At 41.3% G+C, this 26630-nt stretch overlaps 1 protein-coding gene across 6 annotated transcripts; it reads right to left on the bottom strand.

Annotated features, from left to right (window-relative positions):
* Nucleotides 1-7: 7 nt before the first annotated feature.
* cdkl5 (cyclin-dependent kinase-like 5) lies at nt 8-25639 on the bottom strand. Of its 6 annotated transcripts, none has more exons than XM_029143613.3 (21): nt 25431-25631; nt 23511-23852; nt 22061-22095; nt 13944-13989; nt 13730-13866; nt 13253-13373; nt 12923-12982; nt 12277-12367; nt 11487-11589; nt 10584-10670; nt 9881-9961; nt 8613-8788; nt 7615-8531; nt 7198-7538; nt 6764-6865; nt 6359-6464; nt 5695-5830; nt 5424-5529; nt 4741-4863; nt 3849-4109; nt 8-3207 (listed from the first exon to the last, which is right to left on the bottom strand). In XM_029143613.3, the coding sequence occupies exons 2-21, from the start codon at nt 23545-23547 to the stop codon at nt 2818-2820; spliced, it is 3456 nt and encodes a 1151-aa protein (XP_028999446.1). In that variant the 5' UTR covers nt 23548-23852; nt 25431-25631; the 3' UTR covers nt 8-2817. The 6 variants fall into 6 exon arrangements, with proteins under 6 accessions (XP_028999446.1, XP_028999445.1, XP_028999443.1 ...); XM_029143612.3 differs by having other exon boundaries at nt 4702-4863; nt 7198-7535; nt 25431-25626; XM_029143610.3 differs by having other exon boundaries at nt 4702-4863; nt 25431-25625.
* Between the last annotated feature and the right edge of the window lie 991 nt (nt 25640-26630).

Raw genomic sequence — 26630 nt, 5'->3', positions numbered from 1 at the left:
TTTGCCATTCAAAATGTACAGTTGGCTTTTATTAGGAGATCCTATCGTCTTAAAGTAGAATGGTCAGTATAGGTACACTCTGATATTTGTATTTACACCTGGTAAGAACAGGCAAATGAAAAATAAATGTTTTAGGAAACACATTCATGTTTGTGAACGGGGATTCTTCGTCTTGTCGAGCCGGTGTAAGCGACTTGCCTCCATCTCCATCGAATGTGTTGCGCCGGTAAACGAACGTAAGGCTCCAGGTTGCTGGCAAGTCGCGCTTACACATCTCACTGTCCCATTAATCATAGGAACAAACGCATCAGCAGGAACATAAAATCCTTATCAATCACAGATTTCTATAACACAACATGGGGCAGTTGAACCATCCTGGCTCAGGGCAATTGAAATTAAGTTACAGTAAAATAAAAGCAAGATATTGCAGAGCGATATCTCGACAGTGTACATGAAAGTAAAGGTACATTTCCCTAGCGAAGGTCATCTCTGTGCTATATTTTGCTCCAATTGAAGTAATCATTGCACACTCTGCATCACTCTCTTTCTGTGTTATTGCTTTCAATCATTCAGCCATAATTGGTTTATCTTCATTTTGACTGATGAGAAACATACATGAAATTATCAAAATTCAATTTTCTTAGTTCTTAGTTCACAGTTGTTTTAAATTCTGCACAAATGCATTCATCTTTCTGTCCTTCTTTCTTTCCTCAAACATTTTCTCCCTTGAATTGCTCCCAAACCTTGAAGGAAGAACAAGGGGTAAAGGCGAGACACAGACAAAAACAACACTGTAAACTTTGCTTAGGCCACAAATAGTTTTTTTTTCTACAGAACTGAGCATTTTGAATCATCCACAAGTCAATAGACCACAAGTAAATGCTTTCATGAAAGATCAAGTCCAGCAAATCATCCCTGATCGTGAGTACTGATGTTAGAAAAAGTTGCAAAAGAACAATAGTGCTGATTTGCAAAAAGGCATTTACAAAAACAAGCTTTGCACACTCATGTAAACAAACACATGGAAGGATGGCGTTATCCCATATGCATTTGTTTTAGGTGTAAACAATACAAGATCTTTCTAAAAAAAAAACAGACACCGTTTTAGCGCATGACCCCAAAAAATGGCAGTGTACACATTTGAACACACATTTTGCCAGCAGTGTCCAGTCCTGTAGGCAGATGAACCTTGTTATGTTATGACCCATTTAAGTTAGAAACCAATGATGGAAACACCAAATGCTATGGTTTTCAAATTGTCATAATTTCATACAGTACATATTTATATAACAGTCATATGGGTCAATGTTCCGTTAGCTTTAATTACAGTAAGCATGACTGCTGAAGGTTTCTATATTGCATTTAAAATTTATTGGGTCCATATGTGACTTTGTCTGCCACCACTTCCATTTTGAAATCCTGCTTATTTGGGTCTCAGCCCACGAGTCACTGGTCATCACTGAAGCAACGCTGGTCAATGTCATAGCAAATGCTGTAGTGTACGTATAGCACAATTCTCGTCACTGTTTTCATCTGCGGATTATGTGTATTAATGGCTTGAGGGTTTACTCAAAATAAAATCACACATCGCTTTTAATGGTTTTTGAATGATAACTAAAGTCTGTGGCACACAGCAGTGAACTACTGCACATCACCGTCGACTCCACAGTTAATGGAATTTGTGAGAACTACAAAAATGTGGAATATAACTAGACATATCCTTTAAAAACTTTAAAGGTTGCACGAGGTATCATTTTCATTTGTTTGTTCTCCTACACTCCTACTGTACGTGTGAAATGTTAAATCAGAGGCTAACTTCAGCGTCGCAATGTGGGCAAGTGATGCACATCACATGCAGTTAAGGCTGTTGACAAAAACCAACATGGCAGCATGAAGCTGGATAAAAAGCTGAAAGAAACAAGGCTTATTTCAAAATGGCGAGGTGACAATTGCAACTTGTCAAGCGCAGAGCTTAACAGTCTCATTCAGGCTGGTACTGTACGCTAACAAGCCCTAATGACAAACAGCCCACGCTGCCACAAATCTGGTGTTGTGAAGGTCATGGGCAGATTTTTACTACAGTATTTGTATTGTCACAGAACACTTTGGGCAACAAGTATTCATCAATATTCCTTTACATGTGAATTGAAACAATCAAAAAAGGTAAAAGTAACATGATATAACATGAAAATCTGTTTATAACATATCAAATTGACAAAAAAAGACATTCACTATTCTTAAATATTCCTTGTGACATATTGTATAAACACATACATATCTATTTATTTCTTTGTGTCGAAACTAAAGCTCTTGCAATTACACATTTACTTCTATATTATCTTATAATATTCCCTTAAAGCCTACATACTGTGTCATTTATAGCTTATATCCTTGAAGTCAAAACAAATAAATATTTAATAAATAATGTTAATATAAATTCTTTTTTTTTTGTTCTTATCAAATATCAGATGTTGAAAAACCTTTGAGCTTATTGACAGCAGCTGTCTGATGTGTTGCAGTGGTGTCCTGTGAAGATGGCAGCAAATAGGCCACATAGGCAGTGTCTCCCTCTCAGGAAATATCAGCTCATTCTGATATTTAAACCTTAAGTGGAGAGAGTATAAGATACGACTCACACAGCACTGGCATCCCGACAGGGGGTGAGCCCTTTCCTGTGTTTGTCTAGCCTTCGTAGATATTACAGACATGAGTATCAACAGATGACGAGCACTCAATCCAGAGGAACAGGTTTTCATCTGTCTGGTAGATGCGTCCATAGACGGATGGGCCATATGCCGGTGATGTGGTTCAGGCGGTTTAAAGAGCTGTCTCCTTTAGATCATTGAGGTTTGGCATCCTGGTGCGGGAGGCTCTGGTGAACGTGGGTCCGTTCTTTCCCGGTTTGATACCCAGTTGTTCAGGGGTGAACTGAGCACCCTCTGCCCGTTGTAAAGCAGACACATGCCAGCTGGACTCGATCTGGCCGGGGATGGGGTAGGTGGCTTTGCGGGTCTTGGCCTGTGCGGCGCTGCCCACCACGGCATGGCCCCGGCCGTCGGAGTAGGCCGGTTTAGAGGATGGCTGTGGTGGGTTGGGCAGGGGGGCTTGGAAACGCAGGTCAGGGGGAGGAGCCGGGGGAGGCTGACCTTGGTTTGAGGAAGAAGGAGAGAGGTGAAGGAGTCTGCGGAGAGACTTGAGTGGTTGGCTCTGGTGGGAAGAAACACGGATCCTTGTAAACTCTTCATAAAGCTGTAATATCAAACCTTATTAGCCTATACGAATAAATAATGGAACAATGTCAGAAGTGTTTATACTGTATAGCTGTTTTCTGTGGGAGAATATAGGAGTAAACCAGCTGATAAGAATATGACAATATGCTGGTATGTATACATGGAGAAACGATATTTGTTAATATATAACAGTAAAACAAACTCTAAAATATAGTAATTATTTTTGTCTCTTTTTCTGTATTTTCATTGAGGTATCTTAGAGCTGTAATACTAAACCTTATTTTTGATATATTATCTGTATTATTCTTTTTTTTGCACATACAGTGCATCTGTTTTATCTGTTACATGTGGTAAATCTATCTATAAACTACGTGTTTGCAGGTAACACACCTGTGACCTGTGAAGTGAAAATGTAACATTTTATAGTCTAATCTTTTAAAATGTTGGATGCAGAATGATTTTGTCTGGTCTCACACATTTCCATCTACTTTACATTAATTAAGTTACATAAAATATTAACATATTTGTGACTAAAAATAACTTTGCATGATCATACTGGTCAAAGATTCTGGGCCACATCTTCACCCAGATGACGCCTCATGCACAAGCTTACTGTACCTGAGAGTGTGAGTCCACTGGTTTTTCAGGTGGCCAGTCTTTCAGTCTCTCTCTCTCTCTCCCTCGCTCTCGCTCTCTCTCCCTTTCTCGCTCTCGTTCCCTCTCTCGTTCCCTCTCCCTCTCTCTGTCCCGGTCCCGATCCCGGCTCTGTTCTCGCTCCCTGTTTTGAGAGCGCTCTCGGTTTTTCCGACGGCTGCTGTGATGAGAGGACGTCTTGGAGCTTCTCTGCAGGGACATGTGTTCTTGTCCACTACCAGGAACCTAATGTTTCAGACAGAAAAGGCAGGAAGATATTAATTAATCAACATATGTGCTTTAGGTAAACATACAGCTCTACGCAGTGAGATCCATTTTAAGAAACACAGCTTAAATTTCCACGCGAAGCTCTTCATGCACTCCCCTGATGGTACCACACAAAGATGATGAAGATGATGACTTCATACAGATTCTTCTGACCAAGCGCGTTTTCAGTCGTTAATGTAAAATCATTTGTTACTCAGAAGCCACAAAATCAAATATAAAATTTAATCTTCAATTCTGTGAAAGTAGAAATATTTGGACTGAAACTACTCTCCAATCTTAAGTTAGGTAAAGGCCTCAATGAATTTTTTTGAAAAGGATGATGCAACGGTCCTTGCCTTCTTGAGAGCCCACAATGCAGCATAAAATGCAAGGTGAATTCATCTGACATACAAGACAAATGGATGCACAAACATCGTGCATTATTATACTCAAAACATATTTGAAATCCTCTCAGTTCGGAATGTTTCTCAGTCAATGATTGGGTTCTTGAGAGGATTTCAAAGCAGGTGATTTTGAGTTAACATGCAGCCATAGTGTTAGGTTAGATTACTGGTGAGGCAGGGTAGGGCACGGTAGGCTGGTGTTGTACCATGGGTGAGGCGACTACAGGGAGGACTTTGACAGCTGCGTTGTGCTTTAAGCTATTCTTAGAGCTAAAGAGGGGGAAAAGACTTTTCTTGATGCTGGGATTCCTCCTGTCCTCCATGTCCGTCTGTGGAGCAGAAGACGCACAGCCACAACTCTCAACACATTAATCAATAGCAGTTTCATTGCAGTTTGCGCCTTCAGCTATAATTTTCTTTTAATACTGTATTATCCACAGTAATCCACATAGCTTTAAACATAAGGTTAAGTTGGAGGTCTGGATGTAAAAAACAACACAGCCAAAGGGGCAGGGGATAACAGACTCTTTGTGCACTTCAGTCATTATTAACGTAAATAATATAATATACAGTAATAGCAAAAAAAACAAAAACATCTTGCGCTAATCTCTATCTTTATTCAGTAAATAGCTTTACAATGGCATTCACATTCACTCATTAGCTTATATTCAAAATGTTAATCAAAAAAATTGTTTTGACAACAATCTGTTTAAAGTCAGAATTTTGAGATTAAAGTCAGAACCTTTCAATTATTTTTTATGGGGGCCCTAATCGTCTTCCTTAAACATCAGACAATGTTAGAGGTCATAAAGCTCCTAAAAAAAGCAAATAAAGTACTGTAATATTTGCGATGTTGCATGAAATGCTTTGAGGACGTAAATGATCTTACTATCTGTGTCTTCTTCTTTTTCTTTTTTATGGCTCTGAAGAAGCCTTGTTTCTCCTTTTCTTTAGTAGGCTCTGGAGGATTCATGACCATTGCTTCTGCAGCAGTCCTTCAATGCCAAATATAGCCAAACCAAAGTGTGGAGTTAGAGTAGACACCAACTGACTATACATTAATGCGTGCTGTTCTCAGTAATGTATCGCAGGAATATACAGTACATTATGCATCTTGACAATGCTGTGAAGAAACACCAATTAAGAACCCACAGACTCACCAGTCGAAAGCCGTCTGGCGTTTTGAGTGGTTGGCCATGGCAACAGGGTCTCCAGGTATGACAGGTATGACCTGCCCTCTGCCTTGACCGACACCGTCGTGGAAAGAAGTCGTGTTATCTGGTCGGGGAGAAGGAACTGGAACGAAACCAGGACACAAAATCTTTAAATGTGTTTGGAAAATCAGTTTTAAATATTAATGACCACACATTTTCCAAACCATCTGCATTGTGGATTTAGGCCCAAACTGTCACCCTCAAAATCTTCTGATGAAACTAATTAACATAATGCAATCAAGCATTTGACTTTATTTATTCATTGTTTAAAAACTTTTTTATTTAAATTATAATCCAGGTTTAGCTGCACTTTGCATTTTGTGTAAATTAGCAAACGTTAGGAACACAGTAATGTTGCAAATATAGATGTACAGTACTGTACTTAAAATCAAAATATTAGAATACTGTAGATTGAGTAAATGCACTTCAAAATGTAGGTGGTAGTCATGAAAACCTTTGCTCTCACAAACAGTGTAATAATTTATCACATACCTTTGAATATTTAGCTGAATTTGATTTTTTTGTGGTTTTTATGCCTGTCCTTGTCTTTGTTTTGTTTCTTGTCTGACATCGCACACACTTTGTGTTGTGTTTGCTTCCGGTTTCCTACCCCGGTAGAAGCTGCCCACTCTCCGAGGCATGGACTCCGTGAAGATCATTCGGTTCTCCTTGGAGGAACTTCCATCCTCGCCATGCAGGTCATGGTACATCCCAACCTATAATTGGGATTGATATTATGCAGACATAGAAATACCCACATGTGCACGGGACCATAAACTTTCCTTAGTATTGTGACTACTACATGTAAATACATCTTAAGTCTTACATCACCACTGTCCATTAGCTTTGACATTCTTTACGTGCTGGCGCACATCACAAGACAAAGCTTTACAGCGTTACATTTATACCAGCAACAACGTTCACTGAAGCTGTTTGGGTATTAAAAAAAAGGCTACGGCAACCAGCGGTCAGAGGAGCCGCTGTCTTTGGCTACTAAGGAGTCAGGGGGTCGGACCTCGTTTTTAGAGCGCTGTGTAAGAAAAGCAGTAGTGTTGTCCCGCGTAGAGTCTTTGATGGGGGCACAAGGGTGGCTCATGTCTTTAGGGGACTGCTCACTCTGTTGAAAAGACGAACAGGCGCAGATCAAAGCAGACTGGAGAAGCAGCATGAAGCAACACAAAGTGAGACAATGACAGTCCCTGCAAACACACATTGTGAAAGACCTGGATCTGCGGACACACATTTACAATGATTATAGGAAAGAAAAAGATCCACCCTTTAGCCTTGAAGCTGAGATGTAGAGTCGACGTTTTTGCATTAAAATGATGAATGAAGTTTGTCCTTTGACAAGTAACAAAACACATTAATGGGATATTTTTTTGGAGTTTATTAGGGTGAATTTTTTCTATAACTACTGTAGCAACACTCGCAGTACAGTCTACCACTAACCCTTGTCATGTCATCAGTGCAGTCCTCCCTTGAAGAGCTCACTGAATGCCCAGTGAGGGTGGTTCGGTGCTGCAGCTGGGGCGAGAGGAGCTGCAAGCTACTGGCTCGTGTGGGTATCGCCTGTCCAGGTGGGGGCAAGCCCATCATCCCGCCCTCCACCCCGTGTGGCCGGTGGCGTTCCCTCCTCACATACATGGAATGGCGCTGAGGTCGTTGCTGGGATGAGAAGGGCGAGGTGTACCCCAGGCCGTAATGATACGATTCGTGTGGGGATGGCAGAGTGTGAGTAGAGGGCATTCCCACTCCTCCTGGATCTAAGAGCTCTGGAGCTGTGGCATCTTCTGGAAAACAGGGGATTGGTTGGGATAACTTGAGAAATTTGTGAAAATGTTTTGGTTTTGTGACTGTTAAACCTACCTGGCGCTAAAGATTTATGTCTGGATTTGTGTCTGGACGAGGAGTCTAACGTGCTGCTCTCCATGCGGACGTTGCCGCTGCTACGAGAGGCCGGGCTGTGACCGGATCGGTCACTGTGTCGCGTGGAGGGGCTGCCCGGTGGCCCCGGAGGACCTGAGGGGGCGTTGAGGTCTAAACAGCTGGAAGGGAAAAAGCGGGCAGAGGGTCCCACCCCTACGGTTGTGTTGGAGTTTGGGTCATCTGGGTGGAGTCGAGTATCACTGAGGTTTCCTATAGATTTGGCATCGCTCAGAGCGCTGTGGCTCTTTGACAGGCTTAGGTAAGATGCAGAACTCTTAGAGGAGGAGGACATGGATCCATGGGCGGAATCTGCCATACTGTGCGCATGTCGGCCATGTTGTTTCTCTGTTCCAGACTGCAGCGTGTTGGTCTTGCCATCCAGAAAGGTGTGACGACTGGACTGTTGCTGTTGCTGCTGCTGCTGCTGCTGCTGCTGCTGTTGCTGCTGCTGTTGCTGTTGCTGCTGTTGCTGTTGCTGTTGCTGTTGCTGTTGCTGCTGCTGCTGTGTACGTGATGAGCTGGGTTTGCTATGGCCATATTTTACCCCATGACCTTGATCTGACAGCTTTGGGGAGGGTCCCAGGTTGAAATCAAACTCTGTTTTGCCTTTGGCTTCTTTTGGACTAAGGAGGTGTGGCAAGTTATTGTTAACCATGTCTTTGCTAGATGAAGCAGAACGATTTAGTGTTTGGGACATGTATTGTCCCTTAGGGTGGAGTGTTGGACTTAAACTGCTTGGAGCTGGTTTGTTACCGTTGAGGAAACTCTCATTGCTGAGATGATGGAGGTCACCGTGACGAGGGAGGCTGGAACACTCTTTGCTGTTGGAGCGGCGGCTTGTGCTCTTACTGTGACTCCTGACAGGCAATGCAAGTACAAATAAGTTATCATTGTTCAAAAGAATAAAGCTGCCAAAATGAGACAAAACATAATGTAACCTTGTGGGCACTGTATTCTCCCCATGATGGTGTGTTTTCCTTTTGGAGGGTCGTGGTGGGTTAGGTGATGCAGGAGGAGGCCTCTCTCTCTCCGACTGCCTCAGAGGCTGGAAAGCGGAATGGTTCAAACTCTGCTCCGTCAGAAAACGCTCCGTGGGGTTTAGCAGCAACAGATTCTGAAGAACAAAGACATGCACATGGAAGTATGATAGTAGCTTGTACAGTATGGCAAATTGTTTTATTCTATTTAATCAGGTCAGAAAGTACAAGTTTGCAAGATAACAAACTATCAAGGGAGGCTGATAGAGAACAAACCTTTAGGTGCAATAAGTCTGGAGGAAAAAAATTAGTAACGCATACACTGTCTAAAGAGGAGCATGGTGGTGGCTTGGTTATGCTTTGAAGCCGGCATGAGTACTGTACATACTGTACAACGTGTTGAAGGAAGGGAAAACCAAAGCTTGACTCATATTCAACCATCCAACAGGATAATGATGAAACGTATTCAAGTCCATCATGTTCAGTTCATGTTTATTGTGCATGAGGTGCTTGTAAAATGTTTTAAAGACAGATGTCAGATCTTTGGATGTTCCCTCTAGACCTGAAAAAATGGAAGGGAAAATAGTATTGCAAAGGTTTTTATAGCAGTGAACCATGATAGAAACCACTCTGAGTAAAAGGAAGGCTACGACCTGCTTGGACTTTGCCGAAGGGCAATTAAAGGGGTGAGAGAACATGACAGAAAAAAATCTCTGGTTTAATGAGACAAAAAAACTTTTGACTTTTCAGAGCAGAACTCCAAGCACTATGTCTCGCGGACACCAGGCATTACTCATCACCTGGCTCATGCCATCCCTATGGGGTGCATCTCAGCAACGAGAGAGAGAGAGAGAGAAGAAGGAAACGAGAGAAGGAAAAATAAATGCTGCCAAATGTTAATAAGTCCTTGCAGAAAACTGGCTGAGAGTCCAATGAGCATGAAGCAGTTGGATGTCATGTTACAGCAACACAACAACCAAAAGCAAAAGCTAGGACAAGACTGGAGTCGAATCAAGTCCCTTAATGCTCCGGAGTGGAGCCTGACTCAACGCCAAAAATGACAGCCTAAAATTTGTGGACTGTACTGACGAATCATTCACTTTCCATCCAGAGGAATGTTTTGTGATGAATGTAGAATAAAATCAAACATGTTTTTTCAAAAAAAATGCAACTGTGCACAAGGGAAGCTAACAAATTTAACAAGATAAAATGAAGAATATTAACTTTACCTTCATCAGATCCAACATCAAAGCAGTCAAGATGCCTTGATACCTTCTTTCCAAAGTCTGGGGATGTGTAACTGTGGGAAACTGGTGCACACACATACACACACTCTGGATTAACTAAGGTCCAAGTGAAAGCATTTCCTTTGGTTTGATATTTACGATTTCCAACATATAGCTACTGCCGTGTAAAAGTAGCTTATCTATCAACCAACATGCATGTGCACACGCGCGCACACACACACACACACACACACACACACACACACACACACACACACACACAGTCTTGTTTGGCCTTCTGGGGCACTTTTTTCTTGCTGCTAGTTGAACACCAACCATCTATCTCATGAGTCATAGCGATCCACTCAGTCATGGTGCTGGGAACACTGCCACAAGAGAGCCAAACATACAGAGCAAGAGGGAGACAGAAGGGAGGTAAAACCAGAGAGAGGAGGAAGAAGAAGAAGACGAAGAAGAAGAAAAATAAGCAGAAGAAGAAGAAGAAGAAGAAGACGAAGTAAAGTATGAAGGAGAAGAAGAAGAAGAAGAAGAAGAAGAAGAAGAAGAAGAAGAAGAAGAAGAAGAAGAAGAAGAAGAAAGAAGAAGAAAAAGAAAAAGAAAAAGAAAAAGAAAAAGAAAAAGAAAAAGAAAAAGAAAAAGAAAAAGAAGTGGAGAAAGAGACTTGAAGAAGCGAAACGTTCCCTACCCTGATTCCGTGAAATCGAGGGTTGTTGTAGAAGAGTTTCATCTGCTCTGAAGGGAGTGGACCCAAAACCTTCTGAATGGTGAAGAGCTGAAAGAATAATTATAATGTCAAAGTTAACAGTTTGACTGTATTTATTAATCACTTCTCCCCTCTAATCAATGTTGGAAATCTGCCAAATTTGCTGTTCCCTCATCTTTTTTTCCCTGTTTCAAATGTGTATATACTGTAGTGTATACTCACTTTTGTCCATTATACTGTACCTTCGCGTCTCATCCATAATGCTAATTTCTTCCTTGTTTTTTGTTCGCTTCCCTTGACTCTTGTGTAGCTTTTGGTCATTAGTTGGTTAGTTTGTTTCTTATTCAACTGAGTTTTTTCTTCTTTTTTAAATAAAATTTATAGAATAATTGTTGATCAACAGATGTTTTGTTCTTTAGTATTTAATCCAAATTTAGGTGTTGTCAATTTATTGTCTTAATGTGATCTTGAGTTGTTTATTGGTCAAACAAATTCTCATGTTACTGTAAGTCAGGAATGAACTTGATCAACGATCAGATGGTCTGCCCATTAGATGTAGTCCAGTTTACTTCCACAATATAAAGACATGCAATGTAACAATCAAAGAGTCTAAATTGTCCTCGGTGCAGCAGTGAGAGAATGAAGGTTGTCTACTGTATGTCCCCCATATGGACTCCACCCGATTGTCAGCTGAGACAGGTTCCAGCATGCCTGCGACCGGTGCAAGCAAGAAGTGTCTAAGATGATGCTTGAATGAGTAATACTTAACATGCTGAGCCATGACTCATGCGGAAAGACATTTGAGTGGAGCAGCCTCATGCTATTGCCTAAAAGTTGCACACTGGAGCTTTAATCTGTTTAATTAGCTTTTCATGATTGACCAACCTGATCAATCTCACTCTCCCCTGGAAACAAAGGCTGCCCATCACTCAGCTCCCCAAGGATGCATCCCACCGACCACATGTCCACAGCCTTTCCATAAGGAGCCCTGAAATGGGAAGAAAGCGTGAAAGGCAAAATGCCATTAGGGTCTGTTATTTTACATGGCCAAACCCCTTGTTAGCAGCAGGGGGTGATGATACACAGCTCCTGCAGCAAAGTGTTTAAATCTGTCCAGAGAAACCAGTGACAGTCAAAATGTACACACTCTGTAGATCCAGATACGAGAAGTAGCATGTGCAATATAATACAATTCCTTTTGTGCTGGAGTTGCTCGTGCAGGAGATAAGGAAAAGGGCTGAGGAGTCTGGTGAGAAATGGTGAGCGGATCTGGCAGAAGAGGAGCGGTGGTGTTGGGGGGAGAGAGTATTTGCGTGGGCGGCATTCAAAACGCCGTCTCAATAAATGTTCCAGGGCATTTACTAAATCAGGCTACAGCAGTGAGGCGATATGATGCTCACCTGTCTCCACATTAGGACGGACATTTAAAACAGAAATGTGATCTCAGTATGTGGTGTTGATTGTTGGTGACTCATTGTACTGTATCTTTTGGGAGGGAAACAGGCCTGTGTTAAAACAATGAGGATGGAATAGAGGAGCTCACCAATTACAAAATGCTTTATGGGACTTATTAATATATATATTGTTGTAGAGGACTGCCACAGATTACACAGTATGTAGATCAGAATACTTTATAATACTTCATTTGACCAGACACTGAAGCACACAAACTCACCCCAGCAGCAGCTCGGGCGAGCGATACCACCGCGTGGCCACGTACTCCGTGTAGTTGGCATCTGTTCCCTCAGACAGGTTACGAGCGAAACCTGCGAAGAAACAAGAACAGAGTCGTCACCCCCCACCACCCCCCATGCGATTCCATTAGTTATTAGTTATGTCACTGCGGGAAGGCTGATACTTCAGAGCGCTGGTGTACAGGGAGTCCATTTTAAGCACGAAAATTCACAATTAACAGAACGCTAGCTCCAACAGTGAATAACAAACAAATCTCACCCCGGCTGACTCAGTAAGGCTGCATTAGCCAATTATGCTAAACTAATGGACCGAAGGATTTTACAAAGGTTTCTCCAAAAGTAGACCACACAGCTGGGGAGACGTAGCATGCCAGGCATCGCACCCAGGTGCCCGACAATATCACAAGCACAAGGATCCTACAGTACATTTTACGCTGCTGCTTCCCAGGTAGAGTTGGCCCTGTTCATATTCAACTTAACAGGTGGCACATTAATTGTGGGACTTTTCCCCAAGAACTGAGACTTAGACAACAAACTGTCAAAGGTTTCGCCAGTAAAAGCTTGATAAACACGTATTTACTTGACAATAGAGTGTAAAGAAACTCTTGAGTTTTCACTCAAACCCACCAAAGTCGCAGAGTTTGAGAACATCATCGGAGCTGATGAGGAGGTTCTCTGGCTTTATATCTAAAAGGAAAACAACAACCTTGATTTAGATGAAGTTAAATCCTATTTCTCGTCTGATATGAGAAAGATGACTCCAAGCATCAAGCTGTCAATCACTGATGAACTTTAACCAGTTTCATGTAAGAAAAGATCTAGTGTCTGAAAGATCTTTTAGACACGAACCTAAAGGTCACACTGACACGTCTGCAGCAGATAAATGCTGATTAGTCACTCTTAGCTGTTTTGAGTGTGGAAATGAGCTAAATGAAGAAATGAAGACGAACACCTTACCTCTGTGCACTATTTCGTGCTTGTGACACCAGTTGATGGCTTTAATGAGCTGGTAGATGTAGCTGCGGACTTTATCGGGCGGTGCCCCGTTAGGCAGTTCCTCCAGTAGCTCCAGCATGTTCTGCGAAGTCATAGAAACAGTAAACAGTGCAAATGAGTAGCTGGGGGTTTTTCCTCCCATGCTGCTGATGGTCCCTTTACTTTAGCCGTTCCCAGATAAGTGTGTTTTAACTCAGAAAGAGGAGCGAGAGGGGACACATGCTAAGTGTGAAAATAAAACCTGTCAATAAACACTTGGCTGCGCAACCTGGCAACACAGTGGGGAATACCATCCATTACCGGCAAATTTCATACGTTACCATAGCAACGCTTTTCATGCCTAACTAAGCAGCCCAAGCTAACCGGAGCCCATGGTTGGGATGCGGCAGAGTGATGATGTGTAATGTCAGATGTAATGTGTGTGTAACATGGGCTCACCCTCTCCACATATTCAAAGACAAGGTAGAGTTTCCCTCTCCTGCGAAAAGCCTCCTTCAGCTCGACAATATTTTCCTGCTTCAGCGTCCGAAGCATCTTCAGCTCCCGGAGAGTCGTCTCCTTGACTTCCTCATTTTCTGTGCAGACAAGGGACAGAGCTGATATACCTGACTGAATCGTTCTCCTTTCTTCTGTCCTTTTCACCATCACTCACCTTCGCTGTCTTTGAACTTCTTAATGGCCACCAGCTCATTGGTTTCCTGTAAAAAGATGAGCTTGTGAGTTATGTTAAGTCTGAAAACCATCAGATGGAATTAAAGCGAAAAATAGCTAGATACACAGAATATTGAGCCACCGCATCCATAGCCTTGATGTCTCGTCCTGCCTCACAGCGCCATCTGCCTACCACTGATTCTCCTCCCCAGCTCATCACTATCTTTATGTTTCTTGCTGTTGGAGTGCCCCTCCAGCCTGGATGCCCTTTTGTTTCCGTTCAGTTCTGTCTTCTTGTCCTAGTCCTCTTCTCTCAGCTTTTCCCAACGGGGGTCACCACAGCGAATCATCTACTTCCATCTACCTCTATCCTGGGCATTTTCTGCTTTGACATCAGCCAACCTCATGTCCTCTGTCAGCTCATCCATTTAAGGATAAGCTGGTCCAATACAGTGTTTCAGTTATTGCCAGTGGGGATTCTACTTTGTTTGTCGCCCTCTAGTGGGCATAATAATTCCCCAGGAGGGTCAGTCACTGTGGTTCATTCTCAGTGAATTTGGAACACCGCATGAAGTACAATTCGTAATGATTCCCAGCAATTAGTGGATGTCTTTGCCAACGACTAATTGCTGTTCTTGTTCTCAGGTTGAAGTCTACCACACATTGTTATCAAAAGATCAGCATCGTCCACTTCTCATCGCTTTCATGCAGTCGTCCAATTAAACAACGCATTTTCCTAACAGGTCGCACACAGGTCTAAACAGCTGCTCCAATGTCATAATGACACGTTTGTTTGCTAAAGGCTCTAAGCGTGTCAAAACATTGGAAATATGCAAAGTTAATTTTCCCTTTAAATAATACACTGTGTAGTATATGAACACGACCAATCAGTCATATCACAGTGGGCAGCAAAATATAAACCAATGATCTCAGTGTGAATCAGTGCTTCATTGAGCCTGTTGCTCTTTTGTTGTCTTTGTAGTTTATGTCAAATTTACCTTTATGCATAGAATTGAATCCAGATGAAGAAATGCTTTGATTTATTGAACCCATGACATTCATTTTTCAAACTGTGGCAAAAAACTGAAAAATTATAAATATTACTGAAAATACATGTAAACTAAAATATAGTCAAACCTAACTGTTAACTGTTTTGCAAAAGAGAGAAGAAAGAACAGGTTTACACGTTTGCTACATGTGTCTGATGCTCTGCTGTAATAGGGATGATGAAAATAAGTGGAACCTAGTTATGCAAAACGGGTCAAAGCAACTGATAGAGCGTTGGCTTGGGGAGCGGAAGGTCGCCGCACTGTGGCTGCCTACTGCTTCCCCCGGGGGGATGGGTAACAATGCAGAACGTACTGTAATTTCCACAATGTGGGATCAATAATAATAATAATATAGAATGGAACAGATCTGAAAATTCCCATTTGTGCTGCTGTGAGGGGGCAGTCAAAGCCCACAGATATGCCAGACAACTTTCTTTGTAAATTTGTATTATTATCTTATCAGTCACTTTGACATGTTTTGCATAACTAGGTTACACTTATTTTCATCGTCAACGTCATTCAAACGGTCTAAATATTGTGTTTTAGCTTTGGTGACCAAAGAGAAACCATCTGTTCCTAACTATTAGAAACCAGTAAGACTAGTATGGACTCACCATAGCACCTGTTTAACACTCTTCCACTTAAATCTTCAATTTTCTATTAGCTTTTAGGCCTTAAAAATGGTGCCAGGTCTGTGTTTTTTTTACCAGCATGAATGGTGAAAGCAATCATGCTGGTATGCATAATGCATAAGGTCTAAAGCAGAAACTGAGGATCAACAGTGGCTGTGTTTCATCCTCCAATAGATTTTACTGTATTTCAGTTTACATGTATTTTCAGTAATATTTACAATATTTCAGTTTTCCGCCACAGTTTGAAAAATGAATGTCATGGATTCAATAAATCAACGCATTCCTTCATCTGGATCCAATTCCTTGCATTTGACATAAACTTCAAAGACAACAAAGAGCAACAGGCTCCAATGACGATCAATGAAGCACTGATTCACACTGAGATCTGTGTTTTTCTAATTGGCTGTCCAGTGTGTTATGACTGATTGAACGTGTTCATATACTTGGTTGCAAGTTGTATTGTTTGAAGGCAAAATTGGTTTTTACTGCACATTTCCAGTGTTTTGACACGGTTACAGTTTTTTGCAAGCAAAGCCTGTCATTATGACATTGGAGTCGCTGTTTAGACCTGTGAGTGAACTGTTAAGAGATTGTGTTGTTTTATTGGACCACTGCGTGAAAGCGGCCAATAAAAAGTGTAATCAAAAAGAATGGTAAAAACCTGAAGTGTGATCAATCGTCTTCTGATCAGTGTTAACACAGAACTTGCTTATATACAGTATCACAATGTTACTAGACCTCACACGACATTCTTTAGTGATCAAAATACCAATGATCCTCGGACAAAAATCAACCCGATGTCGGTCAGTCCCGTACAGTCCTCTCATGACCCCCCAGGAAGAATCAAAACAGGCAAAACACACACTCTTACATCTCCTAGTAACCCCTGTATCAGATACAGAATATAAATCCTCATCCTGCAATAATTGCTTTGTTGCCTCTGTGCGGCTGGTATATCTGGAGCTGAAGCTGCAAGATGTTTGTTAAGCAGTCCTGCAGTTAAGTTACTGTCTGCTTATTTGCATATATTATATATGCTTATGGGCACTGAGTGAAATGGGTCACCAGAGAGAATGACAACATGGGTCATCCTCTCTGCCCTTTGCTTGGCTCACGTTTCTCCATTGTCCTTTTGTTTACCGCGGGTCAGACCATGCAGTCAGCCTTAGACGCAAGGAGAGGCGGCGCAGTAAAGAGCCGCATGTCACCGCTTTTGTTCTCCTTTAAACACAATCCAATGTGTGTCTGGTACAGATTTCTACATGAAAGATTTTGCAGCTCAAACAGTGCTTAATCTCGAGCATGAAGTTAGCTTTTTCAGTGCAGAGAAGCACGTCTCGCTCCCAAGCTGCGAGATTTACTGTGTTTACTCTGCAAAGCAGGAAGGCAAACCAAAGCCCAGCACGTGTCCCAATTCAAGCTTCTTGCCTTCGCCGCACTTTGCAGCTTATCCACGTTGCTTGGGCTCCCGCGTGGGGTTTCTGACCCTGCTGATTGCCTTCACACACCACTGTTGAGTCCACGTCATCGTTTTTTGCTGACATGAGGCCGTTTCAATTGTCGCACAGATATTACTGCTATAACCTACTAAAGCCACCACATACTCTACGACCAAATGCATTGTCCTTGGACCTTAACAAAGTCCTTTTAGCACGACAGCAGTAGTACATCGACGTCCTATATAGGCACCAGGAAACACTGACTAGCGTGTAGGTTGTGCTATTGTCACTCCCAAAACACAAATTCAAGATAACACATAAGCCTCCATACACACCCACATACGCTAATACCACACTTGCATAAAGTGGCAGAACATTGCACAAATTCTGGCGCACATTCACTCAGTTAATTAAATGTCTCGTCACGAACACATAACTACAGTAAAGAATGTGGCCCTTATTCAGGACAGGGCCCAGTTCTCTGGGCTTCTACCCAGTCACCTGGTTGGAGTCTCCAGACTTATTCCCTTATTGATGTACAGGTCTGCTGTCGACTCCTAACAGAGTGACCCATTTACCAACAGCAGCGTTCTTGTATTCAATAGCCTTTCTCTGCATCCCCTCTCCATCGCACATACACACTCACACTTTGCTGCTCTCTCTTCCTCTGCCACCCTTTTCTCTTTTGCCCTGCTTCCAGCTGAGAAAAGTAAAAATAACTGCTCTAAAGCTAAAAAAGCTGTTATTGCCATGGTCTGGGCTCTATGTGTGAAAATGAATCCCCGTCGCTCTTATATAAGTGGAAAACATGTCACATGTCACTTCTTTGTAGGATACTAGGTTTAACATGTGCACACTTGGACAACTTGTTCTTTATGTTTAAGAAAATGGAGGTTTGTTGAAAACCAAATTCATGGTCCAACGACACTAAGCAGGCAGGGTCATTTACAACAAGCATCTTTCATTTTAATAAACAGACTGTCACTGGTTATGTGTGGTAATGAAACCTCAAAGACAGATGCCGTGGGCAGGTATTGTGCTGTAGCGCTCTCCCTCTCGTACCCTGATGCCTTTGTGGGGTTGAGAGCAATGCAATGCAGCCACACTGCAGTACCTGTTATTGTAATTAATGAAAGCTGTCCAAACTACAACTGATAAGGCCCAAAGAGGCAACACTGGCTTCAGAAGAAACAAAATCAAAACAGATAGGCAAAAACAATAGAACATCTTGAAAAAAAAGAAATGAACTAAAATTCACACAATGATATATATATATATATATATGTATATATATATATATATTATTTGGACAGATGAGGCCAATTTTTAGGCTTTTAGGCCAGATCAGCCTAATGCTGACAAACAAAGCAACCCTCCCACTGTGAAACCAAATATAAGCTCACATGTATTATACCTGTACATGTAGGTTAGCCCTGCCTGTTGTGGACAGGTTGCATTACATGGAGTTAAATCCACAACTAAATCACTGATTATCACTTCCCAGCAGATACACCCCCAGAATGCATAAGAAGAAAACACTGAACCACTTTAAAGTGGGCGTCTATGCAAGCTGATCCTAATCCAACTGAAATGGGCAAACACAGCACACATCAAACCTGAGAGGACTGCATCAGTTTCGTCTGAAAGAAGATGCCAAACGACCAGCTCCAAAAAATTAACCATACAAACAAAAGAGCAAAGGTGTTTAGTGTTTTTGCTAAAGACCATTTTTATTATTGTTTTAATATAATGAGTTACTATTTTCAGTTTTGTCCTTGAAATGCTGCAGTAATTAAAGGCTATACAACCAAGCTAACAGTCTTTGCTGGTCAGCTACTTTTACCTTTTCTAGCTTTCCAACACTTGTGTGCAGAAAATAAAAAAAAGTCAATTCAATGTTTCTTAAAGCATTAAACACTTAAAAGGTCTCTTTTGACCCCTGCTGTTAATGCTTCCACTGATAACCTGTCATCACGCCTCCTACAGCAGCATTGTCCTGCTCTGTGTGTGCAGTAAGATGTCTTTCTTCAAACATATTATGAACAGACAGACAAAACACACAATTCATTAAATCTACAGTATACACTCAAATCAGCACATATTGCTTCATCCACACAGACACGTGTATTACAGAATATGTTATTGAATATTGGCTAATGAACAACGCGGTACTAAAAAGTGCCAGAGGTCCAGCTTTTAAACAAATTATTCAAATTACTTTCGTATGCTACACATTTCAAAGTGAAATGCTTGTTTCTTGCTTAATGTATCTTGCTTACGACCCATCTTTCATACAGTATCCGGTGTTTAATCCTGTTATTGTCCTCAGGCTGCTTAAATGACTCTGACAAACAAAAGTTTGTGAAAATGCTGATGCACAGTCTGTGCCACCTTCAGTTATAGAGCTGTTAAGTGGGGGGAGATATTTCAGGCCATCTGGGGTTTGGAAGTTAAGTCCAATTCACTTTTATATAGACGGGTGATGTTATGAAATTTGAGTTTAATATTATTACTGCACATTGCAACAGCTTACAACTTAGCAACTTAGAATAATATATGGTATATATGGAATAGTATGGCATCGTGAGAATTAGAATTCAATACAGTCTTCATGTTCATTCATCAATGATGGGAGACAAATGTTATCAACATTCAGTAATTCGTAAAACGGAACCAAATAAAGAACAGATAAGATATGACTCCTTAAGTTTCCTTCTATTGTTTCAAAGTGGTACATTCTTTCTTGGATATCAACAGTGTGTCTGTCCAATATACTGTACAGGAAGTCATGTGTTAAAGCAAAAAGGCTCTCAACTTCTAGATTGTAACGCTGTATCGCTGGTTATCAATGTCTCATACATACATGTGGTGCTGGTAGTGAAGCAAACATAACTTCATCAACATAACTGCATCATTTTATTGCATGCAGTGGGTAGCACTGTTCTTCTCGTGTTCGCGTGGGTTCTCTCCGGGTTCTCCAGCTTCCTCCCGCGGTCTAAAAACATGCCTTAGGTTCATTAGGTTCACTCTAAATTGCCCGTAGGTGTGAGTGTGTGTGTCAATGTTTGTCTGTCCGTGTGTTGCCCTGCAATGGACTGGTGACCAGTCCAGTGTGCACCCTGACTCTCGCCGTAGACAGCTGGGATATGCTCCAGGACCCTTGACATAAGGGAATAAGCGGTAGAAAATGGATGGATGGATGGATGGATGGATGGATGGATGGATGGATGGATGGATGGATGGATGGATGGATGGATGGATGGATGGATGGTGGGATTGTTTATCAATCAGTTTTACAGCCACTGTCCCTCCCATTGAGATTAATCTCGCAGTTAACATCCCTTTATTAATGAAGACCGGAGTGCAGATACTAATAATAGATTGCAGTAATCCTTTGACCTTATTCTTGTCTGAGAGGGCAACAGTCCGTGTTGTGGTCATAGCAATACATCAAATTAATAAACGTTTGGACCAAAGTAGAGATTGATTCTCAGCATCATCATCACACAAGTTGTAAATAAGTAGCTTGCTACTTCATAGCTTTCTCAGTGTCTTATTCATGCTGTGAAGATATTAGTCAACCCTTCCCTGTACAGTATATGCCAAAAACTCTGAATCAAGAGATGTGCCTGTTGATTCTATCACTTCCATGTCGCAGGGATATTTTACACCGTCTGCTCAGCTGATGAGCGCACTGCAGAATCTTAAACGACTTTAAAATATATTGGTGATCCTACATTACTAAAAAAGTAGAAAAGAAACAGTGAAAAAAGGTGAATCTACAAGCATTGAAGCTGAAGCTTTTCTAAACATTGCCTCATTCATATAAGACTGTCTACTCATTTCTTGTATGAATAAATGATGAAACTATCAAGGCATATTGTACATAAGCTTTCCCAACAATAAAGCCTCTCTTCCTCTGACCACCTCTATACAAAATAGATAGCAGCATGAATCAGGTCTGCCCAGTATTTGTATACAGGTTATATTGAGCCACTCAGACCTTCTATACACAGTACATTTATATAGGTATAAAGCCGCGTTACCTTTATTTAGACTAGTTTGAATTTAAAAAGGCAACACGGTGGTGCCTTTTCCCCCCACGATCCAAAAACATGAAATAGGTTCATTGGCTGTAGGTTTGAGTGTTTGTGTGAATGGTTGTCTGTCTGTGTGTTGCCCTGCGATGGACTGGCGATCTGTCCAGGGTGCACCCTGCCTCTCGCCCAAAGACAGCTGGTTTCGGCTCCAGCAACCCTGCGACCCCGCATGGAAACAAGCGGTACAAAATGGATGGATGAATATTAAAAAAAATGATTTTTTTCCCCATTGTTAAGGCTTTAAGGCTTTGCATGCAAGACACCTGTACACTAAATGCATCCCATGCATCCCATACCTATAGTAATGTTTCCTGCAGGAAAACGAAACAAGATACAGCAGGATGAGATACAATGTGAGCTGGGAACCGAGCAGTATGGAAGGAGCGGCTGCATGAGTCACCAGTAGGCCTTATAGACTCACTTTCAGGCAGATCTACTTCATTAATGGCAGAAATTTAAATGCAGGAAGCGCAACCAGTGGACACTCATGGGTGTAATATGTCATACAGTAAATTTTGGACTATGTGACCATTCTACCATCTAATTTATTTGTTTCATAGTATTTCAGCATGTATTGTTGCTGCTATCATGTACATTTTAGTTAGACTATTACACTATACAGTATATCTATTAATCTTTGCCTATTTTTTGTTTTTTTGTAGTTGCTATTGCATTTTTACAAGAATATGAAGCCCTTAAGGATAAACTGTCATTATCTGCAAATCTTCGGTGATACTTCCCTGTTATAATCATACAGTATATATAGTTTTTATTTTATTTAAACTCTAACATAATACAAATATTTAATAAATGTCTTCATATCTTTATAGGCCTATGAATCAAAACATTTTCATACTTAGGACAATTGCATCTTCAGAAATATGAAATACTATCTTACCTTATGCCTGCACTTAAGCACCACTCCATATGCTCCTAGACAAGGAGAAATACACAAAAGATCAATTTAAGTGTCAACATCCTCATTATATTTTAGCCTCTTAAATCTGACAAACACCTTCATTAAAAAAATCACAATAGGAGAGAACCACCAGAGAACCAACAGTTAATAGGTGAGGCAGAGGCACACACTCACCCACACATATGCCTCTACCGTACACAATACAATACACACACACGAATGCACACACATACACGCACGCATGCAAGTACGCACACACAAACACACATGCACACTCACCCACACACACACACACACACACACACACACACACACACACACACACACACACACACACACACACACACACACACACACACACACACACACACACACACTCCCTGTAGCTTTCTTTCTTTGTTCTCAGTCGATCATCCATAGCATAGTATTCATTTTTCAAACATGCCTTTTTAAAAATAGACTTGTCAGCATTTATTGGTACATTTCCAAACCGCTTTTGTCACCAGTTACGTCACACTTGTACCTGTATCATGATAAAGTTAGATTCGGCTAATCAAGACAAGACTGTGTAATGCAGAACAACATGATTATTTTGCTTTAAGTTTTTGAGTTAGTATACATGATGGACAACATCATGTTAATAACTAATTTAAAATAAGTATGAGTTCAAACACCTTGTACAATTGATCACAGATTCAGCCATCATTTACTATGATTCAATAATACTTTTGTTGTCCTAGCTAAACTGAATGACTTCCTTTAGCCTACTTTAGCTTCCTTAGAATCAAAACTCCATCTGCAGCCTCTACTAGAGGCTTCTAGTCTTATCTGATGTATGTGAATCAGAAATTGCCTCTAATGAGAGTTGAGGTCACATCCATCCCTGGTACTGTCTTTAACAAAAATGACTTTGGTCTCTTGCTTGTAATAATCACAAGATGTAAGGGCAATTGTTTATTATAACACAGATTCAAGCTGTCCAAAGTTAGCTTTGATGAGCAAACAGATCCCATCTACTCCTAACTACTACAGTAGAAACTAGCAAGAACTCAAACGCCTTAATTGAAGCTCAGTTATTAATGATTGCTTTGACATGTAAGATACTAGATTTCACTCAGTGTTCTTCAAGCCACGTCTAGCAAATGTGTAAACCCTTTCTTATTGACTTGACACATTTTCTCCTCTCTTTTGCAAAACAGGTAAAACTGATTATTCAAACAGTCTAAACTTTGCTAAGCTTTGGTGACCAAACAGAAACCGTCTATTAACGATTAGAAACTAGCAAGACCAGTAGGAAATCACCAGAGCACCTGTTTGACACAAATCTTCAATTTGCAATTGAATATTTGGGCGTGGCAAGGTTGCACATTTTCGCCACAAGGACCCATGCTACAAACATGCAGTCAAATCTGCTGTGTAAACCACCCACCTTCTCCCACAATGCCAAGGACTTCAAACTTATTCATTACATCACCGAGGGTGGGGGCTCCTCCAGCAGGTGAAACGAGCAGCGCAGGTTTTTAGCAATGAGGCTCCTGCTTCAACAGGCGACCGATGGAGCGAAACGTACAGTCCAGGGAAAGCAGGCGTGACTGACCATGTGCCATGTCCACTCCCCTTCTTCTACAGGTCTCGTCCAGCCTCACGTTCTGTGTAAATGTCACTTTCTTTTTATTTACTGATTTGATTGAAGTTGTGCTCGAGGCGGTTTTATTCCACTTTGTGAGATGGCTCGTCTCATACTTCTATCCAAACCCCCATATGGTTGCATCTGTAAGACGAGACATAAAACAGACAAGCGATGTTAAAACACGCCATCACAAGGGTCACTCCAAGGTCTGATTTCCCATCAGTCCTTGCACAGGCAGCAACATGCATGTGGTATTTCTGTCACACATCGTTGGTAAGTAGGACATGTAGGAAACAAAGAATTTAAGGACATGTTTAAATCATGGATGACCTCATTTCATTGCACATACGTCATTTCCCTTTTGCTCAGTCACACAATTAACCTGCAGGATGCCGTAAAATGTTGATGTTCACTTTTACTTGAATTTGCTTTGGTGCCATTACAGTTTTCAAAGTGTCTTGGCAGCAACTCAATACACTGGTACGCTCAGCTTGGGTTATAATCAAATGCATACAAAGTTCCTAATAGCCTGAGCTGCTGTAACCACTGTTATCAAGAACGGACAAATTCCAAAGACAATTTATATCCAAAGGATTTGGTTTCTCCTGTCACCCATCCAAATACTGACCATGATGATTAAATGCCTCCTTTGTAATACAAATGCTGCTGGACTGGGACCATCAAAGCTTCCCACAGTATCAGTCCATATCCATTTGTACAACACTTGGTTTACCCGGTAGTGAAAAAAACACTTTAATGTTGATTTGGCTCATGTGTCTATGTGGGCGTTTTCCTATGCAGTGTACACTCCACACAGTGTTTTCTTTCCAGTGAAAGAGATAAGGAGGATGTTGAGGCTAGTCATCTAAGGATATGGCGCTGCCACAAGGAATGATCACATCCTTATAGTACCATATCAATCTCAGAAGAGACAAATGAACTAAAACCAAACAACAACAACTGCAGCAGAGATGCATGTATGTAATTCGGTTTCTGAGGAAACCCCCATTTGATAGGCCTCTTCCTCAGACAGTTGGTAAATAGGGAGGAAGCATTACCGTGGAAGTCCTGAGCATCGTTACAGAACGGACGGAGACGTCCGTCTGGTCACAAACGCCTGTTGGCGTCTGCGCGCAGAGCAAACGTGGGAATGAGTGACTTTGGTAGTGTGAATATAATGGACAGACGCGTGCACGAAGGTATGTGCGTGCGCGTGTGTCCACGGGGAGAGAGAGAAAAAGATCGCGCGCGCACGCGCGCGAGAGGCAGGGAGCGGACACTATGATGCTGCTCTCTCTGCACCGAAACTGCGTCTCATCGCTGCGTTGCAGAGCGCACCATCATTCCATCGCTGTCCACGCGTTTCTCAGCCTACACAGCAACCAGTGCATACATTATAGCGGAGTCCACGGAACGTGTTCACGATAGTGTTGCACAACCAAACCACGAATAGCGTTTACCCATAAACCCACAATTACACATCATTTCAATTAAAGAAAAACACAACAGCATAAAATATAAAAACTACTGCAGCCCGTCCATCGTTAGGCTAATGAACCCATTTTACCTGTGAATGTGATGTGTGCGGTGGGAGAGCTGAATCCGTGAAGCACGGAGCATCATACACATGAAAATGATGATGTGGGAAGACGAAATGCATCATGTGGAGCGACGTGGAAACGGCCTGTGCGTCGTGACACGGCCGCATTTTCTACTCACTCAGTGTGTGGATTGGGATGAGACCGAATCCGCAGACATAACGGCGATGGAGCGGTCTCCGCGTACCATCAACAGCTCTCCAGAAGCTCCGCGTACATAGCCTCGGCATCAGCTGGTTATACCAGTAAAATCGTCATTACCGTGAGCGACGTTACAGACAGCCAATAGGAGCGCAGACGTCGCGTTCCAGCAGGGCTTTTACATCCACCGTGAGCTGGGAGAAAATAAACTTTTTAATAGGAGCGGAAGCTAGTAATTAATGGGAAGCGTACATATGACAGATATAAGCCGAGCTTTAATAAGACAAGGGTTGGACTCTCCCAGCTTCACATATTGCAGTTCCACCACGTCAATCTTTGTTGTGTCACTGGTTTTAAAATCTTCCTGCTCCTTGTCTTCACTCTCTCCCACATACACCTACTCGTCATGACTGCATTAGACATCGGGTCTGTTTCATAATGAGGACGTTTTGTTAATATTTTGTATAATAATTGATGTCGCAGCTTTTCTGTTGAACGTTTTTTATGCAGCAATGGAAACTGTAGCAATGCATTGATTTGTTGTTAAGACAATTTGGAGAAATACTATTTTACTAACAATGTTTTTGTAGAGTAGTAGACAAAAAGTGTAAGTATGTAGATATTCTGACCAAGTAAATGCTAATCTAAAGTAAACATGGCAAAATGATTCTAGTATCAGTGATACATAGCCTTATTTTAGTGTGTGTTTGTTTTATAATACAATGAAGAAGAATCATTATCAAATAACCGTAAAAACTAAATTCAATATGTCCTAATTTTTATTTGAATTTGAGATCTGAAAGATATAGTTCAATTAGTTAGTTGTAGATGTTTTTTCAATGTCAGATCCACTATTGAAAAGAAGAAACACTTGGGTATGTAGATAGTTTTAGACATGGGGGCATCAAATTAGCAGATGAGTTACTGTACGTAATAAAGTAATACAACTGCAATATATATAACAATATTGCATCAAACACAAGAAACAAGATAAAAATGTCTGACTGTCGAAATGTGTGTATGTATGTAATGTAAAAAAATAAAAGGCTTTAACATTTGTCTTTATTGTGTACTTTTAATACTATTTATTAAAATGGTTGATGACACTAAACCATTGTTGTCATTTTAGGGGTGTTGGTGCTTCTTTCAACACAATCAGTTTTCTTACACATTTTGTAGT

The sequence above is a fragment of the Betta splendens genome, chromosome 3 (genome assembly GCF_900634795.4).
Source record: "Betta splendens chromosome 3, fBetSpl5.4, whole genome shotgun sequence".
In the NCBI taxonomy this organism is placed as follows: domain Eukaryota; kingdom Metazoa; phylum Chordata; class Actinopteri; order Anabantiformes; family Osphronemidae; genus Betta; species Betta splendens.
The sequence above is the reverse complement of the archived record's forward strand: the minus strand, read 5'-3'. Positions and strand labels throughout refer to the sequence as shown.